Source organism: Lutjanus erythropterus, chromosome 16, assembly GCF_056507025.1.
Source record: "Lutjanus erythropterus isolate fLutEry1 chromosome 16, fLutEry1.hap2, whole genome shotgun sequence".
Taxonomy (NCBI): Eukaryota; Metazoa; Chordata; class Actinopteri; order Lutjaniformes; family Lutjanidae; genus Lutjanus; species Lutjanus erythropterus.
This window is the reverse complement of record NC_139332.1, coordinates 21,944,922-21,972,776: the sequence shown is the minus strand read 5'-3', so window position 1 is coordinate 21,972,776 and position 27,855 is coordinate 21,944,922. Positions and strand designations below refer to the sequence as shown.

Below are 27,855 nucleotides of genomic sequence, written 5' to 3'. Positions count from 1 at the left end.
TGACTTGCTGAAATGCACTATTTAAATTGCAGAGAGAGTGCTGAAAAAGAAAAAACACTGTCAAGTGTGAAGCCGCCCGCGGCTCTGGCAGCTCTCCTCACATGTTGTTGTGCCGAAGGATGCAACAGTATAGAGCATGTGAGAAGAGGAAGACTAGGACCGATTTCTCTCACATTTGTGACATTTTTTTTGCTGAAAGAACTGTGTTACGTAAGCATGCTCCCTAAACCTCTGCTTGTTTCTCTAGGAGTTCCTAAATGATTTTGAACTTAAATCACCGCATCTTCTAAACTTGAAAACTCCCCATATTAAGTCTAATATTCAACATTTAGCAGCACACAACCACGTTAGAGTGATTCAGGCTGAAATCTTACAGTGTTTAAGATCATGTTTTTAAAGAGGTAATTTTATTTTGACAGTTATGGGTGTGTAGCTGGGGAACACTGCCTGCTGGTGATGACAGCAGCTCCCCAGAGCAGTGAATGATGGAGCCTGAATCTTCCTGAACCCCTTTGGGAGCGCACATGCTGGAGAGTGAAAATAGTGTACAAAAGGTGAAATCACAGTTATTTACTGTGTTCTGACAACTTCAAGAGCTCACATACAGAGGATTGTACTATAACAGACTCTGAATTATAGTCATCTTGTGGAGGAAAAAAAGTATTGCAACTCACCGTCTCTTCAGTTTGGAGGGCTTGTCATTGTGATAGCTCCGTTTTCACAATTTTGTTGTAAGAAAAAAACAACAGTGCATTTGCAAGTGGGTTTTCTTTTCTCTGAAATAGTATCTGGTTAATAGTTGTAACAAGAAAAGAGAATTCAAAGAGCAGAGCACATCTTTTGTTCTGTCAGGTCCACCTCAAAAACACATCCAAATGAAACCTGCGCTGTGAGAGAAACAGACAAGAGAGCTTCATCCTCCCGTTCGCAAATATTCAACCTCCAGAGGAAGCGCGTTGTTGCTGCGGCTCATTTCCCCTGTTGCTTCGCTGTCCTCATGGCAACAACAACCTGGCTCTGGACGCGCGGGTGCTCGGTGCATGCTGGGGGATTATATGCACTAGCTCATGGACTCCATCCAACACGCTGCACTTGATGACAGGAGGCAGGCACAGGTCAGCCAAATGCAGAGATTTAGGAGCAACACCAGATGGAAATGAATTGAAGCATCAACACTTAGAAATTAAGAAATATCCTCTCAGCTCTCTTAAGATGAAGACACATTAACTGTTATTAGCTATTAACCTGTAAGATGTTTGCATCTTGTTAGTGCTTAGATTTTTACAATTAATATGCACGCTGCAAAAACTCAATCAAAACTATTCTTTTAGTGCAAAACAAAGCCCTAATGTGCTATTTCTGTCATGTCTTAAACTACATTTATATAAACTTCCTGAATCAAGGGTGGTATTTGGAATGTCTCATACCAATAATAATGTTAATATTGCTGTAAGTGATAATGAAATAGCAATTAACAATAGGAATATCAGTAATACTTAACTCTGCAACAATACAAAACAAAATTATGGACTTCATTTAAATATTTATAAAGTACCAGGTGAGTTTATTTGTGTGGCAGGTACCTTTCAAAACTAACAAGGACACTAAAAGTGGATTAAAACAATAAAAGGAACACAAGGCAATATAAATATACACATGCCTGTTGCTTTTGAGAGTGATATTTGGCTTCTATAACAGCAGTTTCCAATTGGAAAGTGCTGGCTGACAGCAAGGTTGGTGAAAAGAATCTAAATATAGTGTGTACTTAAACTGATATAGTTTTTTAGGCGTCTAAAATATCCTATATTCCTACACTTCCTACACAAGGGCATGCTCACTCGTATCGACTGTAGGTAAAACACTGAGTATGAACAAGTTCCTCATTCAACCCCACTTAAAAAAAAATCCAAACTATCCCTTTAAAGAGACTTATTGTAATACTTTTATGTATGTAAGCTGAAACTGGGACCATACAGAGGACACAAGGACCTACTATATGTTTCTGCAACTCTGACATGGTTCCACAGGATCACAGTATCAAAGTTATTTTAACTACACTTGCAGGGTGGCCTTTCATAGATTTCATCACAACCGATGTCACTAATAAGGTCCATTAATCGTAATACTTCCACATACTCGCTGTCAATAAATGATAACCAGACCACAGCACATGTAAACATATGAAGCTTTGTGTTTTTAAGTGGCGCCATCATACGTCTCTGAAAAACTTGAATAATTGACTTTGGGCTTCAAAAAATGTAGAAATAAGTTTGTGATTACGCAGCTCACCAGACTCACACTGCTCCCCTTGTTAATTATATTTTTCAAACAACTTGTTTAATTAGTGAGCACTCACTCCAGATTCAATCAGATTTAAAAAAAAAACACATAAACAGTCAGGTGTTTGAGAAGAATTGTCTTCCTCTCTGCTCAGCTGCAGCATTATGAGGTGTGTTGACACAAAAGGTGCGTGATCACCACAGAAGAAGAGCTGAGTCAGGACCTTACCATCTGGTACCTCAGGGAACCTGCATTCATCAGCGAATCTCCGTCCAACCCCGGATTCAGGAGAGAAAATCAGCGATGAGCGCCAATTACATCCTCGGCCAGATCCTAATTGCATAACATCCTCCTGTCTTTTCACCATCATACCGTTTCGTCACTGCTGCTCCCTGTAGTGGTGCCTGCTGTGAGGTTTCTGGGTAATTCTCTCTTTTTAAGTATTTTTGGGACACATTTTTTTTTTATTTATCAGATAGAATAAAGGAAAATAATTGAGGAGGAGATGGAGGATGATTTGCAACAAATGTCCTCAGCCCAATTTTAACCAACATTGCAATTACATGGTCAGCATCTTAACATAATAATTATGCATTTAGTGTAATACGCTTACTGGCTTACTTGATGAATGAAGCATCAGAAGAGTGATAACAAACCACGAAGCCAGCAGCCAGATAGCTTAACATAAAGACAGGAAACAGGGTAAAATACCTAGCCTAATACAATTAGCCTCAGCTACCAGTAGGCCTGTCATGATAATTACGTTATCGACTTATTGAGGTCAGCAAATATTGACCTTTCCTAAGTGCTAACAGTTGAGCAATCCTTGTTACCTTACAAAAACCTAGTCAACTTTCTGTTTCCTGTACTTAGATATGCGTTACACTTGTTTATGTTGAAAAACATATTGCAGGGGAACAGTTAAAATGACATATTTAACAATTTTTAGTTAGCTAATATTAGCATAATGCTGGCTAATGAACTAGCCAATGATTGATGTAGATTAGCTAGCTAGTTATCAAGCATTTCGCTAACATGAGCTATCAGGTATAGCAATCTAGCTAAAGACTGATGTAGATTAGCTGGTATTTTGCTAAGATTGGCTATTAGATGTTACTAGCTAACGTTTGATTTAAATGATCAAAATCTGTGGTTTTCAAACCTTTTGTGCTCAAGGCACACCAAAGGGCAAGCCAAAATCTCAAGGCACACCATGTCCATATATGCTGTATATATAAGCACTACTGCATTATAATAATAGTTTGTTTTTTTAAGATGCCATATTGTCAGTTGAAATGTATAGTTGTTTTTTTTTCTTTTCTTTTTTTTTTTTAACTGTGAATCAGCAGAATGTAGCACTGTGTCCAAGACAACTATTATTAAACTTTTGTTATTTTATTGCACAATACTTTGGTCAACTTGGCCTCAACTGACTTATTCACAATTCAATCAAAGACAATAGAACAATACACCTTTTCTTTGATGATTTTTGCGTCAATGGTATAGTCATCATCACCAACAACTTGCATGTTATAGACCTTTCTCACGGCAGCCATATTGATATGAAACAGTTGGGTAAACACAGGTGTTACCACTGATATTATTTAAAGTCCAGCTCCATGTGATGTATTTAGTGTAGAGCCTGAATTAGAATCACTGGTAACACCTGTGTACCTGTTTACGGTTTCATGTCAAAAATGGCGGCTGTGAAAAAGGTCTATGGGACTGCAGTTGTTTTCAGATTATTTTCTGATGCTAATAAAATGCAACTTGTGTTGTGTTTTTGTTGTTTTACTTGTTTGTTTTCCAGTATGTGTAAACATATACTGGACACATTGAAACAGCTGTAAACATGAGGCGCGGGGGACGAGGTCCACACTAAAGGAGGGGACGTTTTCACACTTTCACAGTTTCACACCATAACCTCTAAGACAAACAGGAACCTTTGAGCAAGAATTCACAAGGACCCACATAATACAGCAACACCCATTAGCCAACAGAAAACCACCGACCTCATGAAAAAAAAAACAAAAAAACAAAAAACTGTCTATCAATCCAGCATGTCTGCATGAGAAGAGCCTTGATAGTGTGATGGTTCTCTTTCTCAGAGAGTTCAGACTCTCACCACAAGCTCAGTCTGACACTGTTATAAATTAGCATCATTAGCAGTAAATGTGGTTTCTAGTTTTGCCAAATAACAAGCACTTAGCCCATGTGTCAATGTCAAACGTAATTAACTGTCGAATACTGAAAATGGGTAGAAATGGCTAAAATAGCATCATGTCTATCAATGTATCACAAATCATTTCATGGCTTATTTTTTAATTTTTCCACCCACAGGTTTTCTTCTTTACACATATTTCTATCATGTAACTTTTGTCATTTCCACGCCTGGTCCAGGAAGGGTATTTTGGGCCACTGCAGCTGTGTAAATTAGATTCACATGATAAGCCAGAGAGCAGATGCACTGAAAACAAGAGTAGAAAAAAGAGCAGCGTGTGTTTGAGGAAACTACACTTCCTCTTTACGTGTGAAGGTTGTCTCGTCCGTTACAAACTGGTGCACTTTCTTGCCGTGACAAAATAACTCTGCTGATTAGTCTACACCAAGGTAAATCCAAACTCCTCTTTTTTTAATTGTAGTAATGCATTCAGACCGTTTGGCTGGTATTCTGAGGCAAAATCAAATTTCTCTAAAAGCTAATGGCTATATGGTGTGGATTAAAAGGCTATAAGAAGGTAGGAAAGATTTGCTGCAAGAGGAGCTCAGAGATTACAGTAAAATAGGTTTGAACTTGTGTGGGCTTCGCTCCAAATTACATAAAAGATTTATTGACTCCCTATGGGACTGGACGTTCTCTGACATCGGGGGATGCAGCACTGCTGGATGTTCCCACTGTAGATTCTGGCTTTTGACCAAAGTGACCGGGTCTTTGGTGGTAGAGCCCCCAGACTCTGTGACATTATTTATTATTTTATCCACTGATGTTTTGTGATGCCTCTGTTATTTTAATTCTTCCTTGTCTGCTGCTCTTTATCTGTGTTGTTTTATCTGCTATTTCTTTCCCTTTATGAAGCACCTTGTAAAGTGTGATATAAGCTTATTATTAATTTATATATCAAAGCTAATATCAGCTGAACTTGGAATGCTATAATGAACCAGTTATCACGAGAAAATGAGCTTTGTTATCTCAAGGCAACAAAATAATTAATTTGTTATCACAAGAAAACAAGTTCTGTTATCTTGAAATAGCGAAATAATGAACCTGCGAAGTCTCTTTAAACTTCATTCAGTGTAGATAGATTCATTACCTCAGTAGTTTCCCCAACAAGTTGGTTATAATCTGTTATCTCTTCTCCAGGTGCTATTAAACTCTACACGTCCTTTGAAGCCGGCAAAGTGTTTGGTGGTTTTGGTTTGGTGCGTCCTGAAGGCTCTGAAAACAATTTTAAAAAAAGAAACAAAAAACTCAATGCAAAGTTAAGACTGTATTTTAGTCACGCAATCAAAATATTCTGTCAGAAGGGGGACTAATAATCTCAGTTTTATCAGGCTATCTGATCATGTAGTCTGTAAAATGCTGAAAAACATTTTCAAATTGCTCATTTTGTTGAACCAACTGAAAAAAGCCTTAAGACAGTCATAGAGCCATTTTTGGAGCGATTTTGATACTGAATGAGTTATTGGGGTGTAATCTCCAAGAAGTCTTCCATTTTATACCTAAAGTGTTGCTGAAGAAAGATAATTAAATGGTCAAAATACAACTCACAGCTAGCAGGAAGATCGTTACAAGAGACTGGCTTGAAACGCACCGGCAGAAACAGACCGTGGTTAGATACAATACAGGGTGTACGAACTCAGATTTGAACTAATCTTAGATTAAATCAGTCTGGGAAAAAAAATGATTGGGTTTAGAAATAAAGACATCAGCCCTGTATAAATTTTACTGACATGTAAATTACTGATAAAAGATTTTAATAAGAAAATAGTGCGATAAGCTTCGCTAGTAACTCTCTTTGCAGTTGCATGTTTCAATATTGTGTTTTTCTTTTAATTGTGTATGTATAAAGGCAATAAAGATTTAATGCTTAATAAAATTGTGACCAAATCCTCACAAGGGAAAAGGTGGAACTAAAAATGACTTAAACATCTCATCATCAACTAACTGATTAGTCGACTAATTGTGTCGGTTCTAGCAAGAATTACATCAGGGTCATGTCTGCTCATAATGTGACGTTTTGTTTTGTCTTTGCAGGATGCATGTTCTGTGTGCTGTGTTGTTTTTGTCCTCCCTGGCCATCTGCAGCTCCTCATCTGTCTTAAATAAAGTGTGGGAAGAGTGGAAAATCAAACATCGCAAGGTTTATGATAATCAGGTAGGAAAGTGAAAACATGCGCGCACATGAAGTCACATATCATCAGATGATTCAGTCAGTGTTTGTTTTGTTTTAGACTGAGATCGTTTTCAGGAGAGCTGTGTGGGAGAAGAACCTGCAGTTGGTCTTGAGACACAACCAGGAGGCCTCAGCAGGAAAACACAGCTTCACAATGGGACTCAATCATCTGGCTGACATGGTAGGAATCAAACAGTTTGTGTTTTCAGTCTCCTGCTCAGAAAACAGCTTGTCTGAACTTTCTCGTGTCGGATTCAAAACAAGACTGACATGTCTTCTAGTCCCGACACAGCTGGCAAAAATATTGTTTTTTCATGCACCGGTCAATTCCGAGATTTTGGGCTATTTTGTTTCCATAACATGTCCTCTTCCAGACTAGTGGAGAGGAAACGTCTAAAATACTAATTTATGTGTTTATTTTGCTACTAAATCTGGACTTCAGTAACACTCACATACATCAAACTTTCCAGTTTTATTTCTATCTACATTCTGAATTTTATTCCATTGACGTTTGTTCATATATAATTCATAGTCTGATTTATAAGACATTTTATTTCTTGAAACAGTGGTTCCCAAACTGGGGGTTGAATGAATATAATTTATGTAGAGAAATAAAGAAACAAGCTTGGCAGCTCACATAAAAATGTAGATGGGTAAAGAGCATTACTGGTAAGAGATAAAATATATATTTTTGATTTTGGGGTGAACTGTCCCTTTAAGCCACAAGCCAATATTACGATTCTATTATATGATTTAAACCATATTGCAATATGTTGAGCATATTGAGATAACATATTTTATTATTTATTACCTTTTTTCAAATTGTGTCTCCAAATTAAAACCGTCAATATCTGTTTTATCTCTGTCTGAAACTCTGTCTGTTTATTTCACCTCAATCATTTTTTATTGCTGTAAAATGAGACTGTTAAACAGACAAACTGACCAACACTTCCATAGACAAATACTGTATGTTGATGCTAACGCTGCCTCCATATTGGTCCAATCAAAACTGGCCCATGAACAAATACATGTAAATGAGGTAACTGTCTAATTAGTTGTATGTGTTTACAGGCCAGTCTTGACCAGTGCATTGCCTCTAAATATAGTATGTCTATGAACAGTCATAAAAGCCTACGAATCCTGCTGACCTGAAGAAACTACTGATTTTATTATTATACTTCCAAAACATTTACTTCGCATTTACAATATGTACTGACACACAAAACAATGCGATCCCTACTCCTACCTCTGCTGACACTAAGCTCATCTTCACGTTACTCGCATCCATTAGTGAAAAAAAAAATCTTATTTGTTATGTGTTAATTACTTTTTGAGCTGTTGCTGAGCATTCCTGCACAGATCTGGTGACATATTAACATCTGACAGACTGGAGCGTGCATGTTTTACAATCAGACATTCTGTTTTGTTTTGTTTTGTTGTTGTTTTTTTCACACCACTTTGTACTTGCATCATCCCTGAGCCACAGGGAGAGGAAAGGGCAAAGTGGAGAGTGGAATCTTTTGCTTACTATAGAAAACTGTTTGGATTATTGTTTGTACAAGTTTTTATTTATAGTTATATTTATATTATAATTTGTTGGCTGGATGTTGAATTGAGCAGTGGTCAGTGTTAGGAGATATACTTCACTTCAGAATAAGAAGTAGTTAAATTACATCTTTAGCTATTCTCAGAATAAATGCTGCTTGTCAGATTAAAACATGACTAATGAGCTGTTGCATTGTGCCAGACTGTATGGAAAAAATGAGAATAAACTACACCTCTTGAAAATACTAAAGATGAAGAATTTGCTGTCAAAGAGTGGAGTGCTCAGATGGTATTTATGCCAGAAAATATATCAGAGAGCCCTCTGGTGGACATGATGACAAACATTTTATCACTGCACACCAGTCCCTAATTTTGACACCAAACTGGTTCCTCTCCCTCCCGGGATCTGTGCACATGCTTGATATTATGTATTTCTGTGCACAGTGCGTACACACTTAATGACCTCTGCTGGTGTAAGACGGATGTCACTGACCACCAACATTAATCTGCATTTAAACCTGCACCCTCTGTGGCTTAATTTAAACCCCAACCTATAGAGCTGCTCTAATCTTCCTTTATACAATCTGATTAATTTAATCCAGTGTGGTCCAATCTGGTCAATCAGGGCTGTTTTATAGTGCAGTAGATCTGGTAAGGCTAATAAAGTTACATAAAGGTGTGTTTACATGCAGACTGGTGTGTAAAAAGGTGAAGAAGTGAGATTGAGCTGGCGTGGTACCGTAATAATTATAATAAAAACATTGTTCTCTTTCTCCTGAAGGCAGAAGTTTAAACTTGATAAGAATCAGAGGAACCTGAGGTTCCGTTTGTGATTGTTAGCTGATTCAAAATAAAACTTCTTCCAAAGATGTGACTTTAAAACTAATTTGTGAACAGGACCAGAGTATGACAGGGGACTGTTAGAAGTAAAGGTGCTGAGGTTCCAAAGGTTTTATTTAAAACCCACCCAAGGGTTCCACAGAAAACTCTTTTATATTCCAAAGGTAATCTTTAATAAAGGCTCCATCTGGAACCTTTTCAGAGAGTTCTACCGAGAACCCAACATAAAAGGAGGATTCTACTGACAACCCTTTTATATTCCAAGGTCTTGTCTAGAACCCACACAGGGGGTTCTAACAATAACCCTTTTGTATTACGATAGAAAGAATCCTTGATGAAAAAGTTCTTCAAGGATTTCAACAATTTCTGTCTCTTTTTGGATCCTGATAGAACCTTTTATGAAGGTTTCACCTGGAACCCTTTCAGAGTTCTACCTAGAACCCAACGTTAAGGATTATATCCAGAACCGTCTATGAAAGGTTCAACCCAGAGCTGCCTATGAGAGGTTTTAAGCAGAACCTTTATTTGGTATAGTAGTTCCACCCAGAACCCTCTCTTGAGGGTTCTATCCAAATCCTTCCACCTTCTTTCCAACTTTTATATATTCCAAGGGTTTCATCCAGAATTTCAACAATCCTTGAAGAACTTTTTTTTTTTTTTTCAAAAAGTGTTCTTTGGATGAAAATGGTTCTGTGGAAACATATGGTTCTGGGTAGAACCTCAGTCCTTCAGGAAGAACCATTTTCAAACTCTTACATTTAAGAGTGTGGAAGGCTGGAGGAACCAGTATTACATAGATTAAAGCTCAGATTAAAGCTCAGATTTCACTGCAAAGAACTTTGAACTTGGTCATTTATTTAAATTCTTAGACACTGAAATGCTGTTATATGTTTTATTTTGTCCTTTAACTGCTGTAAATACACAATATTTGTGATGTGAAATGTGTTCAAAGTTAGTAAGAACACTGCTGTGAAGAAGTCATCACGGTAATATTTCCATCATATACTGTATTTACCCTCCTTATTTTCTATTAAGACAGCTGAGGAAATCAATGAGCGGCTGAACGGTCTGAAGCTGGAGGAGTCTGTTTATTACACAAACAGCACTTTTAAAGAAGTGAGCGGCTTATCACTACCTCAGAGTGTGGACTGGAGGAAGTCCGGCCTGGTCAGTCCGGTCCAGAACCAGGTAAGGAATGATGTGAGATTTTAAAATGAGGAAATGACTAAATCAGTGGCACGTAAGATCATGTCTGTTTCCTTTTTTTTTTTTTAAAAAAAGGGGCTGTGTGGGTCCTGCTGGGCCTTCAGCTCTATGGGAGCTCTTGAGGGTCAGATGAAGAAGCAAACAGGTGTCCTGGTTCCCCTGAGCCCGCAGAACCTGGTGGACTGCAGCACGGTCGACGGAAACCTCGGCTGCAGAGGAGGATACATCTCTAAAGCCTTCAGCTACGTCATCCGCAACGGAGGCGTCGACTCAGAGAGCTTTTACCCCTACGAACACCAGGTCGCCATCCTCAGCACCACTGAGGACATTAAATTAACTGTCGGAGTTATAAGAGAAAGACTGACTTCATGTTTCTTTGTTTGTGTCTTGGATGTTATTTTTCCTTCGTTTGTTGTTTCCTCCATGTTTGTTTGTTGTTTTCTTGTTGTTGATTTTACTTGTTTTTTTTTATTGTATTTTTAATTAATTTTGTTTGTTTTGTCCTTGATTGTTTGTTGTTTCTTTAATTCATGTTTCTTTGTTTGTTTGTTGTTTGTCATTTTTTTTCTTTGTTTATTTGTTTGTGTGTTTGTTCATGTTTGCTTGTTGTTGATGTTGGTTGTTTGCATTTGTTTTTTCAATTATTTTGTTTGTTTCATTCTTTTTGTTTGTTTTGTTGTTGTTTGTTTCGTTTCTTTACTTCATTTTTCTTTATTTATTTGTATTCTTTGTTGTTTATTCTTGTTTGTTGCTTATTTTGTTTAACACATGCATAATATTTACCAGTTTGATTAACTAGTGAACCTAAATCTCGTTTCTTTTTTTGCAGAACGGTAAATGTCGGTACTCTGTCAGAGGAAAGGCCGGCTACTGCTCTAACTTCCACATCCTCCCACGAGGAGATGAGGGGACTCTGCAGGCTGTGGTGGCATCAGTGGGACCGGTGTCTGTGGCCGTGAACGCCATGCTGCCGTCTTTTCATCTCTACAGAGGAGGTGAGGTTGGAGGCGTCTGAATCTGAGACCGTCAGCTGATGAGTGACGGGTTAATACTGCAGCTGCAATATCCAGTTTTAGTTTGAGATTCACCTGTGAAAACTAAAAACTTCAGTTGTAGTGAAGTAGTTGTTGAGATTCCTGTGTAAATATGATGACATGTACAGTGTCTTATATTCTATACTTGAGCTGGGACATACCATGCTTATAGTAGACTTCCCTGTGCATCAGTATTTCTCTTTTTTTAAAAGTGATGTTTTCCTCAGAACTCACTTTAAGGGCCCCACTCTGCAGTTAAACATGAGTTGCTCTGTTGAAATATTCCAGCACCGGAATAGTTCATGAAACTATATTTTTTTTTACTGAATTTTAATGTTACAATGCTCCACAGAATGACAACAATTTTCTAAAATCTGAACAGATTTAAGGTTTAACTCTTGTGAGGATGTATTTGTGATATTTATATTTATTTGAAAGTGTAAAAATTACACTTACGCCTCACACCCCTCTGCTTTGAGTTACCGCAATTGAATGCATTCTCGATTGCACTTTTAAATCTAATTGGATTAGATCTTCTTTTTATTGTTTTTTTTTTGCAAGATAAATGACAACTTAATAATAACCATGCATTAATAATTTCTAATAAAGTGTCGTATATCAGCAATAATCCACTGTCAGTGGATTCATAAGAGATTCTCTTATCTTTTACGTGTTATTAACCACTGTCTTACACCATTCAGGTTTATACAATGTACCCAGCTGCAACCCAAGGTTCACAAATCACGCTGTCCTGGTTGTGGGCTATGGTACAGACGGAGGACAAGACTTCTGGCTCGTGAAAAACAGGTGACTCTGTCCCCCTCACATCGACAGAAATGCATGACTACACACGTGACCGGTAATGAATATTAAACATGAAGGATTTTGTGTTTCCAGTTGGGGAACTGCGTGGGGAGAAGAAGGCTTCATTCGAATTGCCAGAAACAAGAAGAATCTCTGTGGCATTGCCAGCTTTGCAGTCTATCCTACACTGTGAAAATGGGCCCTGAATTATCTTGGTAACATTAAGGTTATTTCATTTATTTATTTAATATCAGAGCACAGCATTTAAATCTCAAATAACAAAACTGCAAACATTGACCTGAAAATCAAAAATAGCGTCCAAAAGAAGTCTTAAAAAAGAGAACAAAATTGCATCAGCTTTTGCAGCCTTTCTCACTGATTTTTGATCCTTTTTTTCAATTAATAGTTAGAAATGTCTGCATTTTTCTTATAAACTCATCTTTCTAATTCTAGTTCTAATTAAATAAAAAATACTTACTTATTGCACTGTTTATTGTTTCCCTATTAAGTTTAAATAGTTAGGTGAACCCAGAATGCTCAGTTACCATTATGCTATTCTGTGCATCTTAAAGAAAACTTTGAATACATTATATAAAAACACTCTCTAAATCTAGTTGCATCTGGCAGCTGTGGTAGCATTGCAGTAGGTGCTTTGCCATCTGTGCCTAGAAGTTTGACCTCCTCTTGTCATTGTAGCCCCAGTTTGTTCCTCTCATGTATGACAACACTCCAGCCATAGAGCTCTTCCCTCAGTCTGTTCATCCTCAGCGCTCCACCACGCAAAATAGTTTGTATTAGTTTTATTTATTCAACCAGTCTACTAATTCTTCTGATTCTGTTGTTTTTTGTTTTTTTTTTGTGAGTGGCAAAAGGGAAACTACAGCTCAGTCTTGCTATAAAACCCTGTGTTGAAATGTATAATGATAAACCAATCTATCTTTTACCTTGTATCTTGGATGCATTTGACTCTGTTAAAGATTAATATGACACCTTGAAAATCCAGAACACTCCTGAGCACCTCATGTCATCTATCAAGCAACTGTTCAGTTCCCAAACTCTGTTGAGTGTTGCTAAAAGAAAAGGTGATGTAACACAGTGGTAAACACGCTCCTGTCCCAACTGTTGTCAAAGACGTTGCAGGCATCAAATTCAGAATGAGTATATATTTACAAAAACATCAGGTTTATCAATTTGAACATGAAATAACTTGTCTTTGTACTGTATTCAATTGAATACAAGTCAAAAAGGATTTGCAAATCATTGCATTCTGTTTCTATTTATGTTTTACACAACTTGTAATGTTTATACACTGTCTGCAGCACAATAAAAATGATTTTTAACCTCTTTCCCAAATTGTGACTCTATCTTTTAATACAGAGACAATTACATTATAACCTTTCTTGTTTTGTACAGCACAAAAATATATAGTGCATTGATATATATGAAAATACAAACATAATGCAAAGTACCATTAAAGGGACATATTTATCCTTGGTCTGTAGTGCCAGTTATATAGTATACTTCAATTTATTGGAGACAAGGCAAAGTGTTTTTGTTGAGTGTCTGTTGAGTAAGAGCATAAAGTGCTCAATCATAGAGGTCATGTATCAGGTTACCCAGTGGTGTAAAACTTAAGGGAATGTCACCTGACCGGTCTCGCCTACCAGTCTGGAAAGGAAAGTTGTCCCAGAACTTCTCTGTGAAGTTTTCTCAAATGTGCAGCAAAGAGGATCTGGTCTGGTGAGTAGACACAACTGAAATTAAAATTCAAACAAACAAATGTAAGATCAGTTAATGTAAGATAATTGTAAGAGAGGCGATATTATCAGACTGACAAGTAAAAACTGATCTTTACTACTTCTCAGGTGTTGTACTTCTCAGCAACAGCAACAGCCACCTCAGGTAAGTAATAACAAGGAAATTAATTGTTTGAATCTTTGTTTTGACATTTTTATGAATTAAAAAAAAAAAAAAAGAATCCACCCTAAAGCTGATACTGAGAAACATACTGATACCTTTATTTGTCTGTAAATGTACAAACAAGACTGTTACCAGAGTCCAAAGTTCAGACTGAAGGCGATCAAGGAAGTTACATTGTCTTGTGACCAGAACAACGATAAAAACAACTTTCATACTATTACTACTACTATTTGACAAAAAATCTTAATCCCTATTGTTATTGTTATTGTTTTTATTATTGTTATTTCCCCAAGGAAATGAATTAAGTATCTGTATGTCTTTTTGTCTGCCTACCTGTCTGCCTGCCTGTCTGTCTTCCATCTATCTATGTATGGAGACAGTTTAATGATATTTATTTAGCATAAATCTCACACTTTAGGGCCTTGTCCAATTCGACTATTTTCAAACACTTTACAACAGAAAAGCCCTCAGTGATAAAGAGTTAAGGACAGAACACAGCAGCAGATGAAGTGCAACAAGTTAAAGTTGCCAAACAAGACAATTTAACATTTTATCCTCTTCTGTTTAGGTTCTTGAGCCCAGCAGTTGGTATCCAGTTGAATTAATCTCTAATGTTACCAAAAGAGGGGCATCATGGCAACTGCGGCAGGTGAGTTTTGTCAAAAGTTATGAGTCTTGTTAACGTACTTAAAAAGTCTCTCACCATCTGTATAAATGAACTGTGTCCTCTTTTATATCCTGCAGTAAAAGTCATTTGGTGTCCACAGCTCCATATCCACTTCTGCTAAAAAACACAAAACAAAACAAAAAAAAGTATTTTGTGGGTTCATTATTAAAACTATCATTCCTAAGTAATTGATGGCAGCAAACTGTATGTGCTTTGTGCAATACTATAATCAAACAGATCATTACATTTGAGTAATTTTATAAATATGCAGAGGAAGCTGACTTAACAGATCTTCAGCCTTGTTTAGTAGTGATTTTGATATTTTTGATTTCACAATTGATGTGACTTTTCAAGTTTCTATAATTTATTATCACACCCCAAAATTTGATTTCAACATCCTGTTTTTTTTTCTTTTTTAAATATCCTTATTGACACCTTTCTGACCTTTCTGTCACTGTCAGATTCAAGAGCTAGTTTACTACACCTGAAATTGTGCAAAAGATTGTATTTTTGATTTTTTTCGGTCCAGGGTAAATCTTACTGTATTACATATTTCACTGAATCTACCACTGTATATAATCAATTCTGTTCATCCCCTTAAATTCTAGGAGAAAACATTCAAATATTTTTTTAACGATCCTCTCTGTATGTTGCTTTAATCTGAGTTTGACTGTAGATTCTTTCAAAAACAGTGCCCCTTTAAAAATTACGTGTGAACGAATCAATGTTCTGTATTTTTGCAGTGACTGATGATCTGAAACCTGTGAAGCGGAGTGGCAGCTATGGACTTCTGCCACCTCGTAGTGAGTTAAACTATTGTATATTAACATCTACAATTACAGTGTTTGGAAGTTGTGTTTACAAATTCACATTTTATTTTATTTGAATATTTGCAAGCTCACAAGTGAACTTGATACCCTGTCCTCACTAGGGCTGGGCGATGTGGCTTATAAATAATATCTATCTTTAGTCTACACCATGATGTGCTATAGATAAATTTCTGTTTACACATTTGTTAGGCAGCAACCTCTGGTGGGTGTAGTAGATATAAAGAGTGACAAAGTCCACGCATAGAGGAGGTGGGGTGGATGTATGATTCAAAGACAGGCCTTTCACCCAGGATTCTGGATTTTGAGTCCAGTTTGAAACAAAAAGTCAGTGTGAAGTTATTTAAACATTTCAGTTTCATTCAGTACATGACTTCTGTTGGTGTCACTTCCATCACATGATATAGCATAATGTCATATAATGTAACATTATTATTGAAACCCCAACCACAATCTTTTTCTAAATCTACAAAAGTAATTTTTATGGCAAAACCTAACCAAACTGCGACTGTTTTATGTTAACCATGTGTGTAATGTGACGTGTCCTCTGTCATGTGACTTAAGTAGTATGGTAAGCCTTTTGCAAACAGTGTCCTCCACTATTAATATATGTTGTTTTGGGAGTAATTGCCAATTGACCTGTTCTAACATATAGATTTGAGGATGTGTTGTAGTTTAATTTGTTTCATGATGATATCAGCTGACACATTCACTGACCTCTATCTTTAAAAAGCTGTTTATAATTATCTATATAATAGTGATATAAATGAAATTTTATTGTATTCCTTTTGGCCAAAGTCTGAGCAGATTTTTCTAATTTGGTGTTTTTATTTTCAGTGTCTGAGCTGAGGGTTGTCCTGCTGGGGAACAGCTGGTCTGACAGGAGTTCAGTGGGGAACTTCTTACTGGGAGAGACGAAATTCAACCCTGAGGAAGAACCAGACTGCTGTCTGACTGTCACAGGACGGTTGAAAGAAAAAGACATAATTCTCACCAATACCCCAGATCTGCTGCATCCCAAACTGACAGAACATGTGAGAAACTGTGCAAGACTCTCTGATCCTGGACCCCATGCGTTCCTGCTGGTTCTGCAGCCTGACGACTTCACCGAGGAGCACAAACTGAAGCTCTGCAGAGTCCTGGAACTTCTCAGCGATCGACCATTTGATCATTCACTGGTGCTGGTGTCCACACCCAGAGAGGAGAGTTCAGCTTTCATGGAAAATTATCTGCAACATCCAACCTTAAAAGACACGATCAGAATGTGTAAAGACAGGCACCTGACACAGAAGAACCTGGATGTTTCAGAGCTGTTAACACGCTTGGGTCAAATTGTGAAGGAGGACGATGGAGAGCATGTCAGCTGTGATGTATTTGAAGATAAAGATGCAGGTTTAATCATGACACCAAAGTCTGTGTCTGAACACATCAAACTGTCTTTAAACCTGGTTCTGTGTGGGAGGAAAGGAGCGGGGAAAACTTCAGCAGCTAAGGCCATTTTAGGTGCGACAGAGTTAGTCTCTAACTCATCAGAGTGTGTTAGGAATCAAGGAGAGGCATGTGGACGTCGGGTCTCCCTGGTGGAGCTGCCTGCCTTGTATGGAAGACCTCTGGAGGCAGTGATGGAGGAATCATTCAGGTGTATCTCCCTCTGTGATCCTGAGGGCGTCCATGCCTTCGTCCTGGTCCTACCTGTGGGTCCCCTCACCGATGAAGACAAGGGAGAGTTGGAGATCATCCAGAACACATTCAGCTCTCGAATCAATGACTTCACCATGATTCTGTTCACTGTGGAGTCAGATCATACAGATGTTAAGTTTCTAAAGAAAAACAAGGACCTTCAGAAGCTCTGTCAAATCTGTGGAGGAAGAAGCGTTGTCCTCAACATCAAGGACAAGCAGCAGATCCCTGAGCTGTTGGATGCTGTGGAAAATAGGAGAGCTGATGGACCCAGCCGATTTACAATGGACGTGTTCATTAAGGGTCAGATGGAGACGGCCATGCTGCAGAATGCAAGACAAATACAGGGGGAGAAGATTTTGAAAGAGAAGGAAGAAGAGTTAAAGAGGAAAGATGAGGACCTAAGAAAGAAACTTGAAGAAGTGAAAACACTGCAAAGGAAACTCAATGAACAGCGTGGAGAAATTGAACAGGAGAAAAAAATGAGAGCAAAACAGCTGAAGGACAAAGACGAATGCATAGACAAGGAACGTCAGGAGAGAAAGAAAGAACGCGAGGAAGAGGAAAGGAGACGGAAAAAACAGGAAGAAACTCTGCGACTGGACTTTAGAAGAAAACTGGAGGCTTCAGAGCAAATTGCTAAATCAGAAAAAGAGCAAAGGGAAGCGGCTGAGAGAAATCTGGAGAAGTGTAGAAAAGACAATAAGAGAGATCGAGACGCCTGGGATAAAGAAAGAAAGGACATGTGGAAACAAATACGTCAGGAGGATAAACAGAACCTAGAGGAGGAGAAAACAAGCCACAGAAAACTCCAGGAGGAGTACTCTCGTAAGAGAAGAAAATATACATATTGGTTTTTTGTGCTGTCATTGATTTCATTATTGCTATTATATTATGCTGTTCTGCGTTAAACACACTACAGAGAGCACATACCGATCACCTTTGTTGTTTTTGTAAATATACATACGCTCTTTCTGAATTTGATGCCTGCAACATGTTCCAAAAAAGTTGTTGACCGCGTTAATACATCACCTTTTCTTTTAACATCACTTTTTAAACATTTGGGAACTGAGGACACTAACTGTTGAATTTTTGGGAAGTTAAATTCTAGGTGCAAACATTAAAAAAATTCTAAACTGGATTCATTTTGGTCTTTGTGGTTAATATGCAGGTATTTCAGTCTCAGTGTAATCTTGGATGTTCCAACAGTAGATAACATGATAAAATGCCTTCTGCCGTGGCACAGTGTGTAAGGAAAGTGTTCTCTGGCAAACATACATAATGTGGGCATAAACTTGAAAGTAAAGAAAAGTGTGAGGAGTAGAATGTACAAAGTGAAACCTTAAAAGGTGGATGATGATTCATGGTTTATGGCAGCAATTGAAAGAAGCCTTGAGGTCTGGAGCTCCAGAGCCTGGTGACTCCATACCTCCACCCAGAGGGAGGAGGAGGAACTGCTGCAGGGGTGGGATGGGTCAGCAAAGATGGAAGTGGCCTTTCTGATGGTATTATAGAGCTGAGAAGCTGAGGTGGGAGTTATCACCACAAGCCAGTGTAATATCATATCATATTTCCTTGTAATTCTTCCTCACAGTTTTCTTCATCAAGTACGGTGATTTACTGAGCTTATTTTAAGAGATTTGGGTGACATTTATTCTTTTCAGGGGTATTTGCAAACACTCTTTTTCAATTTACAAAAGATAAGACTTCTAGGATCAAGACTAACTGGTTGGTGTTGCAAATGCAGGTCAGGTCAGTCCTCCCACCTCTGATAAAGTAAAGTGCACAGCAGCTTCCCTATGAAACCTTCCAGGACTGTTGGGACAATTTTCAGAAAATATCTAATTGCAATTATTTTGACCGATATTACAATTGTGATTTGATTTGCAATATTAGAGGGAATTTTCACATCATTCGTCTCATTTTTATTGAAAAGCAAACAAATATTGTGCCTCCTGTGATTTGAAAATTCCAGCTGACTGCATTACAATTTCAATAATGTTTTGAATATTTGTTCAGGAATAGCTGGGGAAAGGCTTAATGCAGTTTTATAGTGAGTTTCAGTTCATAGTTTAGCTGTCTGACTCGTTTTACTGTTTTGGTTCATTCACATTGCTGTCACAGTAGCAGCAGGTTGCTGTTTCTGGTGAAAAAGCTCTGAAACACACTGTACCATCTCTTCTCAGCACAAAACATCAGACAGACAGAGTTAGCAACTAGTTGGTGAACACAGTGGAGCATTTCACAGCTAAAGAGGCAGATATTTCCATCAGGAGTTGGTAGACACAGAAAAAAGGGAATATCTGACTTAAATTCACCAGGTGGCCACAAACATCTCTCCAAATGAATGTTATGGTCGCTCTGTAACTGCTGGATGTGTAACCAAGCAATGTTTGCTAACAGGTTTCCTATTTCAACTTTAAAGGTAATGTTGTGCTTTTTCTGCCGTTCCCAGGTGGCCAAAAAAGCAGGCCGTCGCAGGTTTAATGATCTGCAGGTGTGCAGCACGGGGATAAATAAAGACTTTTTCAGATTCAGCCTGGATTTCCCCAGTAATCTTCTGAGGCAGGTCACCAGGTTGTGGTATCCTCTACCAGTCAGTTTGTCAAAATGAACAACACACAAGAGTTTATTGGAAAAGTCCTTCATATAATTTAGAGAATTTTAATGCATTTTTTTCATCCACTTTTGACTAAAGATTTTAACCACTACAGTTTGCCTACAGTGATTTATATTATGAATATTTTATTTCGATAAACTTTACTGAGGGTCTCAGTCAGGTTTAATTTCCACTGATTCTAAATGGATATCAGCTGGTGGTGTTTTACTCAAAGCTGCTGCAGCTGTCCGGTCAGAGCATGATGAGCCAGGCCTTTATTCAGATGTAAGACACTTATAAAAGTTTCCTCAGAGACCTGTTGAATGACAACATCTTCTTTTCCGAGATACAGAAATGTTTCAGAGCCTGCTTTTCACGCTTGTGTGTGGAATTGGATTGGCCGTTCTCAATCCAGATCTCGACAAACACTGGGAGCTGTGGAAGAAGATGCATAAAAAAGTGTATTCTCACCAGGTAAAACTAAAGCCTTAAATCCAGTCAAGCCGGTCACTCTTAACAACTGTTGAGCTGTTTTGAATGGCCTTAATATTAGGGCTGCAACAGTTAGTTGATTAATGGATGGATTAGTTAATTGAAAAAGTTGGCAACTATATTAATACTTGTTTTTAATAATTGTTTCAGCCATTTTTCAAGCAAAAAGTCAAACATTTACTGGTTCCACCTTCTGAAATGTAAGGCTTTGCTACTTTTCCTTGTTTTTGTTTAGGACAGTAAATGAAGACTCTTTGGGTCTTGGGCTGCTGGCTGGACAAATGAAATAATCTAAACATCTCTTTGAACTCTGAAATTTTGATGAACATTTGTTCCAATTTTTTCATTTACTTTTGACTAAACCAGGCATGTCTAAACTGTTCCATAAAGGGCCGAGTGGCTGCAGGTTTTTGATCCAACCAGTCTACAGCACACCTGATTCGACTAATCAGCTGTTTGAAGACTGACATCAGGTGATTAAATGAGTCGAGCCTGGTGTGCTCTGGCTTGGTAGGAATGAAAACCTGCAGCCACTCGGCCCTTTATGGAACAGTTTGGACATGCCTGGACTAAACAATTAATTGTTAAAGCTGTCTGATTAATTTATAATAATTAATTGCAGCCCTACCTAAGACTGAATGTGTGGAGTCTTTGTGCATTTAGTTGTTAATTAAATCATCAGCCAGTAAGGCTACACTGGATTTGATTTAAGTGCAGTACCTTTTGTTTTGAAGAAAACCTACTTTCCTTTTTTTATGTGCAATATACCTATAAATCATTCTAAATCTTTACTTCAAGTGTTATGAATAAAGTAACTGTTAGGAATCACGTAGTTAATGTCTCCAGGCTGAGGAGTTGGGCCGCAGGCAGATTTGGGAAGCAAACTTGGAAATGATAAATGTCCATAACCTGGAAGCCTCCCTGGGCTTACACACCTTTGAGCTGGCAATGAACCATCTGGGAGACCTGGTGAGTATTCTCCTTTACATTAAACTGCTGCGCATAGCCTCAAAGCCATGCCAACAAACAAACAAAGTTTTAGGATTTTACAACTTGTCTCCAGGGACTGAAAATGACAAACATTTGTCCAACCCAGACAAACTTACCTGTTGATGTAAAATGCAGAGAGAACTCTGTAATGTTTGGGGGTTTTTTTCTTTGATTTTGTAGACCACCCAGGAAATCACTGGCCAACTGACAGGCACCGTCGTGCCCTCTGATCTGGAGAGGGGTCCTTCCAACTTCGTCATGGTCAATGCCTCCCTACCGCCATCGCTGGACTGGAGAAAAGAAGGCCTGGTAACTGAGGTCAAAGAGCAGGTGAGGTCCTGGTAGATTATATCCCAAAGTATCAGCACATGAAAAGGATGGTTTTCATTATTTGAAGAGGGGATGTATGAGGTACTTATGCATAGTTGGTGTATTACCTGCAGTAGATGGCAATCGGCACGCCGCCACTTTGGAGAAACAAAAAAAATCAATCGGTTTAGGTGTATACTATATTTAGAATATTTTCACCGCTTTACCTCGCTGGGTAATGGGTAAGAAATTGAAAAAAATAAAAAAGCTTTTGATGAAGCTGATGATATAATTAAACCTGACACGTTTATGAATCTGTCCACACCACTATATTGCTTAGCTTCCTACACTTGTATTCCTGCTACAAACTGGGGGCCTGTAAATTTTTTATCTACTGTAGGTACTGAGTATGGATAAATGCCATTTACACCCCCCCCTTGAAATAATCCCAACTATCCATTTAACAAAGGACTAGTTGTCTTTGTAGCTAGCTGTATTGTTATTGTTTAAGAAGATCCAGTCTGTTTAATTTGCAACTTCTGTCTTCAAGGGTTCTTGTGGCTCTTGTTGGGCCTTCAGTGCTGTTGGAGCTCTGGAAGGGCAGCTCAAGAAGACCACAGGTGTCCTGACATCCCTCAGTCCTCAGAACCTGGTGGACTGCTCTGCAAAATATGGAAACCACGGCTGCAATGGTGGCTTCATGTCAAATGCCTTCAAATACGTCATTGACAACCCAGGCATAGACTCAGATGCAGGCTACCCCTACACTGCCACGGTGAGCCTCTGAGACGAGGATCGACTAAACTTGACAATTTAACACAAAAGATCACCAACTTCCACTCACGTCACTTTCTTTTCAGGTTGGCAAATGCAAGTACAAGTTGCAGCATCGGGCTGCCAACTGTTCGACCTATGCCTTTTTACCGAAGGGGGATGAATCTGCACTGAAGGCAGCCCTGGCCAAAATCGGCCCCATCTCTGTAGCAATCGATGCCTCCAGGCCCAAGTTTGTCTTCTACCGTCACGGTGAGTAGAGATGGCTTCATATCTCTGCAAGTTTAGTTGGATGTAAGCTTCTTTACCTCTGGATCTGTATAAATGACTGGTGTCAACTTGTTGTTGTTCTTTTGCTCCACAGGTGTGTACAAGGACCACATGTGCACCCACTTTGTGAACCACGGTGTTCTGGCTGTGGGCTACGGCACAGAGGGGGGACATGACTACTGGCTGGTAAAGAACAGGTGAGACATTCCATGGGAATTTTGAATTATAAGAATAATTGTATTTAATGTATTGTTGGGTTTAATGCTGCTCTTAATGTTCTTGAATTGTAGTTGGGGTTTGAAATATGGCGAAGAAGGCTACATCAAGATGGCTCGGAACAGACGTAACCAGTGTGGCATCGCTTTGTATGCTTGTTTCCCCATCATGTGATCAGCAGATCGCCTACTTTCTGGATGTATTTCCAAACAACTGTTGGAACATTATTTTAAATAAACCATTGTTTAACATAATGCAAGATGTGGAATATTGTGTCTACAGTTCATGAATGCATTTAGGCAGAATTTCTGCACAAAAATCTTGTATACAATCAAACGACTACAGCTGGTAAATAAGGGACTGCCTGCTGTTTTCCTTTAGAAGTTTCCCTAAGACACAGGAATTTTTCATAAGGCATCTGGATGGAAACCGTAGACTTTTAATCATTCAGTGTACATTGTCAGAAACTGATTGTGATAATGAAAGGGGGGGTGAAAACTGGTCGGGAAAACAGGAGAAATGGGGAATGGGCAATCATACACAGATCACTAAGGCCTGATACTGAATTTAAATGTTTAAGAGAGCTACTCGGTTGTAAAATGTTTTCTTTTTCGACCTCAAAGTACAAGTAACTTATTTTAAAATGAATGTTGATAAAGGTGAGGTGAGTTCAGACAAGGAGTCTGCACCAAAAGTAAGGTGAACTCAGTATGTGTAATTAAACTTGATGTTTAATTACACATACTGAGGAATGCTGGTTGCTACTGCCCTCTGATGGTTGAGTATGATAGTGACACTGAAAGATACAAATTTGACACCTGACATTAAAATAATATAGCTACACTAAAATATAACTAAAATAAAGTAATATAAACTAAAATAACATAGCTTCCATAAAAAAATATAGCTAAAATATATCTACAATGAAATAACTACACTAAAATATAGCTAAAATAATATAGCTATATGTGCATTAAGAGAATTAAAGTAGACATTTAAAGTAAAGCAAAAGTTATTTTCCCAGGTAATTGATTACTATAATAATGCCATAAACAGTAAAATAATTCAGTTACCTCTTGAGAGAAACAACTGGTACCTGCAACTATTGCAAAGTTTCTGTAATTCGCCCAACACTGCCTTCAGTAGATGGTGGTCGACACAACCCTCAGTTAGAAGAAGCAGCAGGAGTTGAGTTGAGCCATGTACTGCTGTGGACAGGGTCAGCAACAACAACAAAAAAACACCTAAAAAGACGCACCTATTGTACTCAACAGCAGTACATTGCTAAGCTTCCTACACCAAGATACAAGCCCACTTCAGGAAATCTGAACTATCCCTTTAACTGTATCAATCGTATTACAAAGGTGCAGTATCGGTAATCAAACCAGCAACTTTACTCTCCAATGTAAGCAACTCACTAATGGACAAGACAAACACATATCAGAGTAACGCAATGACAAAACTGCACTTTTACAACTTGCAGGCAGTCACTGGGTTCATGTAGTGTAGATACCATTGCTGAGCACTACCTCCCTCTGCCATTAACGATTAAAGTCTGAAGAAAAACCCTGCAAAGTGAACATATGTTGACTTCATGCTGTGTAATGCAAACCATGACATTGTTTTTCTTTCTTCAAGTTTTATTTTTCCATTATTATTTATCATTTTCCTCATAGAACTGGATAAATGGCACAAAAGTGCAAATCCCAGCATAATGAACAACTCTCACATAAAATAAATACAGCACCTTTTCAGCATCACTAAAATATTCTCAATATCCAGAAGTAATAAATACTGAATTTACCAAGATGTTCAGTCTTCATTTACAAAACACAAAGACAACACACGATAGATTTTTGTGTCATATTGAACTTTTTTTGGAATTGTTTTCCTTGATCTTTTGTCCCACAAAGTCCAAACTTGCACATACAAACATCTACAGTTTCTACACACAGTACATTGAATTTTTGAATTGAACTCACATTTAGAGTAGAACTTTTTATCATTTAATAAACAGGTCAGAGTCAAACCAAAGAAAACGCAAACATAAAAGTCCTTCAGTCCAAACAAGCAAAGGAGTCTTGCAGTTCTTTGCAGACGAAGGAGTTGTTTTCTGGCATAGGTCGTCCTTTTTTCAGGGACTGATCTATGTGCTCTTATAGGAGTCGAGAAGACAGAAACCATGCCATAAAAAGTCCTCCATCCCTTTAACAGGGAAGTCTTCAGACTGGTATTCGCTTTATTTTGACAGCATCCCATATCACTGCCGTCATCACAGATAAAACTCAAACCAGTGACCCTTTTCATAGTTTATACATATATATATATATATATATAGAATGAAAATTCTACACATAGTAACATTAAATAGTAAACTTTTACATTTTGGACAGGAGCTTCAATTTGACAGAGGGGGCTCTTTTGATGAGTTGATATCAACCATGGTCCATTTGGATTTAACTGACTTCCTATTTCTTAAGAATTCACCAGATTCACACAGCGGCAAGTGTGGGAAGGTCATATGTCAAAGTGCTCTAACGTAGGAAATCTGACAAATCATTATTTCATCACTTCCCAACTGAATGGCAGCTGAAAGGACAATGGGACATTGTGTGGTATTTCAAGTTAAAACAACATATTTGATAACCCATTAGCTACCATAAGGTGACAGCTAGCATTAGCATTCAGCCACTTCCTAGCTAACGTTACCAACATCAACACTGCCACACAAAACACTGCTAGAGTGCTTGTTAGATGTTTAGCGTTGACTGTAATCTGTATTAAATTACATCACACAGAAATATGTTTTTCAGCAAGCAAAATGTCACACAACCTCTCCGACTTGAACCAGAACATTTCTGAAAAGACATCAAGACAGCTAACATTGGTGTTAGCCTACATTACAAGCTTGATTACATTCAGTGTTTTTTACTTTCAGGTTTAAATAAATGTGTCCAAGACGTGCGTTTAATTAATTCAGCGTTTCCTATCGTATAATATTATCAAACAGTAACATTAGTTGGGTAGTGGCTGAACGCTAATGTTAGCCTATATTACAAACTTGATTACATCTAGTGCCTTTTTTATTCTAGGCTATAATAAAAATGTGTCCAAGATGAGTGATGATATTTTAGAATTAATTTACACCTTACCCATCACATTATGTAATATTATCATGTTGGCTATGAAGTGGCTGAATGCTAACATTAGCCATGGTAGCTAATTGGCTATCAAATATTCTGTTTTCCTAAACACATGGCCCTTTGTCCTTCCACATTTTCACTATCCATTGTCTTTTCATTTGCTAATCAACTAGAAATCGGTGAAAATATATTCATCAAATTCCCTTTGTGTACACGTCAGGAACTTGCAACCTGGAGCACAACAGAGCGACATTTGAACTTCCCAAGCATGATGTCAGAGGAAAATGGTTGCCGCACGAATATGGTGACCTGGGGAAAGCCTTCACTTTATTGCTTACACTTCCCACTTTTAAACAGACTCACATGGAGAAACAAGTTTTTGTCAAATTGTGCTAATGTACATAATTTGCACATTTTCGGCTCCCTTTGCCTACGTGTATTGCCCTTTTCCGGCCGTTATCTTGTACCTCTGTGACAAGATTAATTGCACGAGCGTCCTCCTCAGAAAATTCAGGCATATATTGTATATATAAAAAAGAGTTACCTGGGTCCAAGGTAAACAAGGAGCACAGTCACCACTAACTTACTTTCAGAACACTTACTCAAGTTTCACCAATTTTAACCCCACTTTGATTAAGAACAATCACTGCAAGCAACAAATCTATGTCATCATACAACAATGAAAACACTAGTTCTTGCTTTAGACAAAAACAGCTGGCATACAGGACGTCCAAGAAGTCAGACAATACGATACAAACATGCGTCACGATCGGTTGAATACAGAAGGATTTAGGGGGTGAAGTTGTCTTTGTGAATTTAAGATGTGATCCTTTTCCGTATCTGTATCTCTACTATCTCTGAGACTGGCTGTCTTCGATGGGATTTGTTTTAAAGACTGAACTGTATCAGCAAAAGAGCACCCGTGTCTATTATGAAGAACAAAACAATAAATTCTATACTGCATATATTGCATTAGGTTGCTTTTTTTTCTTCTCATAGTGTAAATATATTTCCGTGGTCCCCAACTGAGCTGTATTCATCACAGGGATGAAAACACCGCAACAGAAAAAAGTAGAAAAATATGTGACAGACGATTTAGAGTCATCTTATACACACACATATACACATCCGCACATGAACGACAACAGTCTTTCCAACATGACCAAGACAGGACACATTTGTTCATTAAATACACACAAGACTTAATAGACAAAATGAGAGACTTAGATTGTAATCTAGGTTTGACAGCAGTAGTTCGACATTTTTGGGAAATTCTCTTAATCGCTTGCTTGTCAAGAGTTAAAGTTCCCTTCCATACATGTTTGAAAATACTCTGCTGTGAATAATATTTTGTTTAACATGGTTGAGGAATTATGGATGTGGCCTTGCGCCTTGTCTGCCATTGCTGCTTATGGTAGCTTGACTGCATCGAGATGGCTAGCGTTAGCTTTAGAGAAAACCTGTCCAAGCTTAAGTCAGACCCCGATTCAGACAAGGAGTCTGTACCAAAATTGGCAAATTACTATGAACATATATCAAAATGGTAAGTGTTGTTAGCATCTTTCATTTTCTTTCGTTGTTTGTTAGCTTGTTAGCTTGTAACTGGCAGTTAAGGGCACAGCTAATGCAAACTCTCGCTCTCTGTTCTGACAAGTCAGCACTGCGCTGGGGTTTTAGGCTTATTTGCTGGTGGCATTTGCATACTAGACAGCAACTGGCTTTCAAACTTGTTACATAACAAATCTAGCTTGCTTGAGGTTTAGGGAAGTGCACAGACATCTCTCCTTTAGTAGAGGAATGTGAAAACACTTCTTAACTTAAAACATTTTAGGGGCAATAAAAATTAGATTCATTTATTTATTTTA

General features: G+C 38.0%; 3 protein-coding genes across 4 annotated transcripts; all 3 read left to right on the top strand.

Moving 5' to 3' along the window:
* Nucleotides 1-4,745: 4,745 nt before the first annotated feature.
* On the top strand, nucleotides 4,746-12,946 carry ctss1 (cathepsin S, ortholog 1). Its single transcript, XM_084739058.1, has 8 exons — nucleotides 4,746-4,890; nucleotides 6,536-6,656; nucleotides 6,733-6,855; nucleotides 10,095-10,247; nucleotides 10,341-10,565; nucleotides 11,095-11,260; nucleotides 12,001-12,106; nucleotides 12,197-12,946. Exons 2-8 carry the CDS (start codon nucleotides 6,537-6,539, stop codon nucleotides 12,294-12,296), a joined length of 993 nt encoding a protein of 330 aa, XP_084595184.1. The 5' UTR covers nucleotides 4,746-4,890; nucleotide 6,536; the 3' UTR covers nucleotides 12,297-12,946.
* Nucleotides 12,947-13,795: 849 nt separating this feature from the next.
* On the top strand, nucleotides 13,796-18,124 carry LOC146313092 (GTPase IMAP family member 8-like). The gene is made up of 5 exons (XM_084739841.1): nucleotides 13,796-13,843; nucleotides 13,969-14,005; nucleotides 14,592-14,672; nucleotides 15,434-15,493; nucleotides 16,355-18,124. Exons 3-5 carry the CDS (start codon nucleotides 14,657-14,659, stop codon nucleotides 18,106-18,108), a joined length of 1,830 nt encoding a protein of 609 aa, XP_084595967.1. The 5' UTR covers nucleotides 13,796-13,843; nucleotides 13,969-14,005; nucleotides 14,592-14,656; the 3' UTR covers nucleotides 18,109-18,124.
* A 1,105-nt stretch (nucleotides 18,125-19,229) lies between these two features.
* Nucleotides 19,230-23,090, top strand: LOC146313091 (cathepsin S-like). Of its 2 annotated transcripts, none has more exons than XM_084739059.1 (7): nucleotides 19,230-20,270; nucleotides 21,135-21,257; nucleotides 21,459-21,608; nucleotides 22,138-22,362; nucleotides 22,448-22,613; nucleotides 22,726-22,828; nucleotides 22,922-23,090. In XM_084739059.1, the coding sequence occupies exons 1-7, from the start codon at nucleotides 20,151-20,153 to the stop codon at nucleotides 23,019-23,021; spliced, it is 987 nt and encodes a 328-aa protein (XP_084595185.1). In that variant the 5' UTR covers nucleotides 19,230-20,150; the 3' UTR covers nucleotides 23,022-23,090. The 2 variants fall into 2 exon arrangements, with proteins under 2 accessions (XP_084595185.1, XP_084595186.1); XM_084739060.1 differs by lacking the exon at nucleotides 19,230-20,270 and adding an exon at nucleotides 20,355-20,488.
* Nucleotides 23,091-27,855: the final 4,765 nt, after the last annotated feature.